General features: G+C 45.4%; 1 protein-coding gene across 3 annotated transcripts in view; it reads left to right on the top strand.

Moving 5' to 3' along the window:
* Positions 1 to 476: 476 nt before the first annotated feature.
* Positions 477 to 6000, top strand: part of Rspo2 (R-spondin 2) — a 145864-nt gene continuing 140340 nt past the window's right edge. The window contains exons 1-2 of one of the 3 annotated variants that reach the window (XM_051159538.1): positions 477 to 818; positions 1194 to 1458. In XM_051159538.1, the coding sequence (XP_051015495.1) occupies positions 1365 to 1458 (94 nt within the window). In that variant the 5' untranslated portion in view covers positions 477 to 818; positions 1194 to 1364. Of the gene's footprint in view, positions 819 to 887; positions 1077 to 1193; positions 1480 to 6000 lie in introns of those variants that run through there. The other 2 variants (XM_051159536.1, XM_051159537.1) reach the window with 2 other exon arrangements.

The raw sequence follows: 6000 nt of genomic DNA, 5'->3' as shown, positions 1-6000 counted from the left end.
CGGGAGCTCAGGAAGTGAAGTAGAAGGTGTCTTTAGTTTCTCAGCAGATTCTCCTGGAGAAAGGCTAGTGGGGAGGTGGGAACCGACCCCATTGTTCCGCAGAGGGCGCTTTGGGTATGAGTAGCAAGGCCAGGTCGTAACTGTCACCCTAGGTACTCTCCAGTTTAGATAATCCCTCTGCGAAAGCCTAGTGAGCATTTCTTCCTACGTGAAGCTCTTTGCATGCTGTCAGTGCTCTTTAGGACCTCAGGGAAACCCGAGCGTTTCTGGCTTTAGGACCCAGGAACTCTGAGGCAGATTGGCTTTTAGATGCCTTGGACCACAGCACCACCTACTTATAGAAGCATCCCTCCCGAGCCTTAGCTTGTCTGCATCTCCGTCGGAAAGTGCGCTAGCCACATCCCTTCGGTTCTCGAGGCAGTGTTCGGTCCCCCCCGCCCCCCAGCTCAGGCAGGGAGAAACCTCAGCTGTGAAGTGGTGACGAAGAGAGCTCTGGGAGCAGCGACTGGACACCAAGAGGAGAACGGACGCGCCCCTCGCCCAGGAATCGCTCTCGCGGGCGGAGACCCAGCATCCCAGTGCTCGCAGTTGCGCTTGCCCGGCGGCGCGCTCCTGCTAGGCGCCGCCAGCCCCTAGGACCCTCGGGGTCTGCGGATCCTGCTGCTGCCTGCGGAATCTCAGAGCTGGCAAGAACTCCCTGCGGGTGTCGGCAAACTTTTTCCGAGCCCACGTGCTGACCGAACAGCCGGCTCGCTCCCGGAGCCTAGGATGGAGCGCCGCGCCTAGGCACGCCGTGCAGCCTGAGACTCGAGCGCATGGTAGGCGATCCACACCTGGTGCAGCGGCGCTGGGATAGCCCAAGCCGGGAGCGAAGGGCTCCAGAGCACCCCTTTAAAGCCCTGAGCTCCGGTGCTTCTAGAGCGCCTTTCCTTTCTCAGAGCTCGCACAACGCCCTTTCCCCAGGGTCAGAAGCAACTGCGCGGCAGAGGTTGTTAATTCACTGATTGTAATCACCTTCCTCTCCAAGTCGCCCGCAGCTGTGCCATCTGCGTTAAACTGCTGCGTGGCTCGTGCCAGTGAGTTCGCGTCCTCCCTCGCTCCTTTCTTTAAACCAAGAGGCGCGAAGGTGCAGGTACCTCCTCCGGGTTCTCTCGGTCCCCCACCCACCCTGCTTCTCTCTCCTCATCTTCCAGGTTCACGGCAGAGGGAGCGATGCTCAACGAACCAAACTGACCATTGCAGCCCCAGAGCCAGTGGCATCTGTCTCTGAGTCATCCCTAGGAGTGTGACCCGAACTGTCTCCTTGCAGGAGTCCGGCGTTTCCTCGACTTTGAGAGGTGTCTCTCCCCAGCCCGACCGTCCAGATGCGTTTTCGCCTCTTCTCTTTTGCCCTCATCATTCTGAACTGTATGGATTACAGCCAGTGCCAAGGCAACCGATGGAGACGCAATAAGCGAGGTGGGTCGCGCTTGGCTGAAGGTGCGTGGGGTTCCTGAGTGGGTGGGAGTGTTGGGAGAGTTCATTCATGCTTAGACTTGCTTTGGGGACTGGGGGACAGGACTGTGTTCCACAACTGCCCACTCTCAAGGTCTCAGAACTCCGCAGGGGCTTTCTTCTGCCCCTAGTAGGCGCGGTAAGGCTTAGAAAAGCGCTGGAAGCCTGGTGAGCTGGACTTCCCTCCAGCAAGCGCCCAGGGATTCATCATGTGGTCCAGTCAGTGCCGCCTTGCCTTTCCTGAACTCTCCTTTGGATCATATTTCTTACGTAGCATCCATTTTTCTAGTTTTCTCCTTTTTTTTCTTCTTCTTAATCATCTTCCTCGAAGTCCAAGTGTCTTTAATTTCCTGACCCACGTGCTCCCTAAATCCTGCCCCAGATAGTTTTAGACATGGTCTGGCATGGTTGTGTGTGTGTGGGGGGCGCGGGGGGGGGGTGGCAGAGGAGGTGGTGGTGGTGGTGATGGTGGTGGCAAGAAATGTCAAATTGCCTGGGAGAACAAGATTTGCCAAGGGGGGAAAAAAGCAACACTGTTGCCCTTTTTTTCTGGAACCTGAGAAGAGATGGGTACTTAATGAATTAAGTAGGGACTCCTGCTCTGGCTTTCTCAGGAAGTTCTCCCCTGCAGCGTGAATGTTTTTAAAAATAGGCCCACATTGCCCTGTTGGTTTGTTTTCTCAAAACCAGTCGTTATGGAGAAGTTTTGTTTTTGTCTTTTGCCCTTAATGAAATTAACTTGGGCTTTTTAAATGCTCACTTCATCATTTATGTCAAGGGAGAAGGCAGAGGGGCACCTCTAGGAAGATTTCAGAGAATGAGACATTAGCGTCCACGTATTTCTGGATTCCTGTCTTCCACTCTTGCTGGGGGTGGTGGCTAGGCCAAGTGTGTTTGGAGCTTGTGAGGCCAGACACAATGATGTTTTCTGGAGGGACGTAAACATAAACCCCACACCACACAGGCATAGCGTAGAAGCACCAGCGCTGGCCTCTTGCACAACAGCTCTTTGTTAAGCACCTGATGAGAATCAGTTGTCTGACCACCAGCTTGGTCTTTTATGCTGTGAGCATTTGTCATAAGGCTTGTAGAGCTCTGGTTTTTTCCATGCGCTAAACCGTCTCTTGTCTGTGGTGGCATAAGGACTCTGGCCTTGCAGCTAGTTTTGGAGACATTTATAGTATTATCAACATTGTGGTTGCTATTATCACTAATAATAATAATAATAATAATGATAATAATAATAATAAGCATTTTGAGGGGCATCAAGCTATTCTCATGAGCTGAAGAGCTTGGCCTATTCCAGAGTAAAGCTCGGGGTCACTGATGATATATAACTTTTGAAGAACAGAATTTTTTTATTGTTGCTATGTATCTCTGGCTTATTATATATTATAATTATTAAGTATTATTAAGAACACATATCCTTTCTCTGAATCATTTCTGACATTTGGAAAATATTTTTTATTTTCAGAGATTACTACATATAAGGCAAGGGAGAAAGTCCTCCCCAAAAGTTGAGTTTCATGTTGATATCTGTGTTTGAAAAATGATTCTCCGTCTCTCTCCTCACCCTTTCCAATTGAGTCCTCTCTCCATGCCATTATTGTATTCCCAGGTATTGCTTGGCAGAGGTGGCAACTTTTTTATTATACTGTGGTCCAAAGTGTTTGGAGACACTATGCCCACTTAAAAAAAAAAACGAATTGTAATAAATTTTTCTGGAAAACACCAAAAACACATAAAGTTTGCAAAACACAGAAGTACCTAAAGCTCCTTGGTACATTCTTGATGATTACATGGCTTACTGATTGAGGGATAGATTTCTGATTCGCCCCTGGCCCCTGTGGCTGAGTGGGAAAAGAATTAAGCACACTAAGAACTTAAATTCAGAGGTGCTGCTTGGCGGAGAAGGGCATTACAGCACTCCTACGGCCAGGAGCGATACTGCATGAATTTCTTTCTACCATAGGGTCATCTCCCAGGCTCTCTGCCTGTGCTTTTCTTCTTGTGTATCTGAATCAGATTCTGTTTTGTTTCAGAGCTTGCTTTAGCAAAATCTCTTGTAGCGGCTGCCATCTACAGCCCCAAGCTCTGCCATTTAAAAACCCAACCAGAAAGTATGCAACAGTGGCTTGTGCCAAATCAGCCTTGTTGTTTCATCCAGTTTGAAGGCTTTCAAGTACATGTCGATTGGTATGACTGTTTTAAAAATTCCTATCAACGTGTGTTTCTGGCCTTCTCTCCTTCAACAGATGTCTCTTCCTGAATCCAACGTTTATGCCTAAAATAACTACAGTTTAAAAAAAAAAAAATGACCATACTATCTGTGCCAACAAAGGGAGCACTGTTTTTAATTAAAAGTGGAACTACTTAAAGGGCTGGCCAGACAGTGCAGGGTCATAGTAGCCTTTCTGCCCTGCAAGGAAGCTCAAGAAGTATATTGTGAGAATATTGGAATGAATAGAGATCTAACTCAAGTTGTGGGAATTGTCCCTCTTCAAAAACTTAAGCTGGTTTTAATTGATCTCATGTCCACTGATTGATCCTGCACCAATTGTTGTGCATACCCAACAATTGGCTTTTCCAAAGGAGATTGATTTAAATTAGTTTTCTTCTTGGTGAATGCCTGCCCACCAGCCATACCATGTCAGGAGTGACAGTTGACATGCTGGCTGGCTATTGTGGTACCAACATTTCCCCCTGGCCCCTTTGTTTTGCATAGTGGCAGTTAAATATTACCTTCTAGGAAAAAAAAAAGTGATTACCACTTAAAAAAAAAAAAAAAAAAGGTGTTGTAGCATAAAAGATGAGTTATTTCCTTGGCTTTGTGCTCTGATCCAGGCAGCAGCAATGGCACCAGGATTGGCTAGGCTTGCCCCTGGGACCTGCTGGTTTTCTTTCTTTCTTTCTTTTTTGTATTCCATCTGCAAATAATCAAACCTTCACTGTGGCACATTCTCCGGACTCCTTTGGCATCATGTTTAGTCTGCTCCATGATCTCAGATGCTCCTTAATATCATTTTCTTAATGAAATAAAATCTTTGGCAGAGATCAGATCATTTAGTCAGTTAAAATCAATTGCATCCAGTCTGAAATAGAGAGCAAATGTACCACTTAGCCCTATGTTTTATTTCAAAGTTAGCCAGAGGATTGAGAAAATAAAATATCAATCTTGTCAACTTTGGGGCAAAACTTTGTCCCGTGAAGACCATCATAGACTCCCACCGGATTTTCTTCCCTTTATTTCATAAAAGTGCATTTAATGGTCACTAATAGGGCCCAGCTGAAACAATTTTATTAATTAGGCGCAAACACAGTGCTGAGAATGCATATCTTTGTAGAAGGGACACACATGCTGATATTTTGGCAGGCTGATTGACAACTTATGTTTTGTCTGCGTAATAACTGTTCACATTTGTCAGCCTCTTCATCCCTCATCACTCAGTATGCAGTCCCTACTAGCTACTGTTAACAACCACTGCTCTCTGTCTTGGGTTTTTGTGATTTAATCGTATTCTTAAATGGGGTTCTTTAGTTTTATCCATTTACTTTATAGGGTGATTGTAAACCAGATTTTAGAGCTGAATTACTGAAAATATAAAATATTTTTTAATAAAAATACTTCATTATGGCTTTTCAGAATTTCTTGAGCTTGAAATATGGTGGCTTGATCTTCTACCATGTCCACTCTTCGGACCTGCTTGGTTATAGCAGAGTCAGGGATACACACAGAAAAGAGGCTTCCTGAGGAAGCCCTTGGAAGCAGCCAGGCTTAAGGAGCTATGACTTGAGTTGCTGGTGGGTGTGGCACTCCAAGGGCTGTGGCTGATTGCATTTTCTCTCAGAAGCTTACAGCACTCTTCCATCCATAACATCTTGTGTTCACAAAATTACGTTTGGCTCCTTCTACAAAGATGAAGTGTTTATCACAAATAGTGTGCTGTGTGTCTGGCAGCTGAGGTTAAAGAAAAAGACAAACAGTTTCTCTTTAACTGTATAGAGCTAAATTAATTTGTTTGTCATTTATAATTCAATGAACAGTTTGAAGGTACTTGTTTTCCACAAGTACTTTTTAATAATGGCTTATTTCTTCCAGTATCCTTTCAAAAAAAAAAAATACAAACTACCACATGGAACATATTAACCTACACTTAAAAGCTTCAAAATACATTTCGTATGCATGCTTACTTTCTTAAGTTCCAAAGTAGTTCAGAAAAGTTGATGTGATGTTTAACTTTCAACATAAACATGCTCTTTTCTTTTCTTCACTCTTTCCCCTGCATTGGCTGCATTTGCTTGCAGCATAATTGCATCAGTTTTTTTTTCTGGCCAGTGTTTTAACCAGTACAAGGAGGTCAGGAAATTGCTGAACTCAGACCAACATCTTATTTGCCACTGACATTTGGAAAGGATTCAGAATAGGTGATGTTCTCTGAGCCGTCCATTTAATTCTGGCTTACTTTATCTGCTCTTTAAACCAAGCCTGGGTAGAATCCAATATTG

The sequence above is a fragment of the Acomys russatus genome, chromosome 17 (assembly GCF_903995435.1).
Source record: "Acomys russatus chromosome 17, mAcoRus1.1, whole genome shotgun sequence".
Lineage (NCBI taxonomy): Eukaryota > Metazoa > Chordata > Mammalia > Rodentia > Muridae > Acomys > Acomys russatus.
The sequence above is the reverse complement of the archived record's forward strand: the minus strand, read 5'-3'. Positions and strand labels throughout refer to the sequence as shown.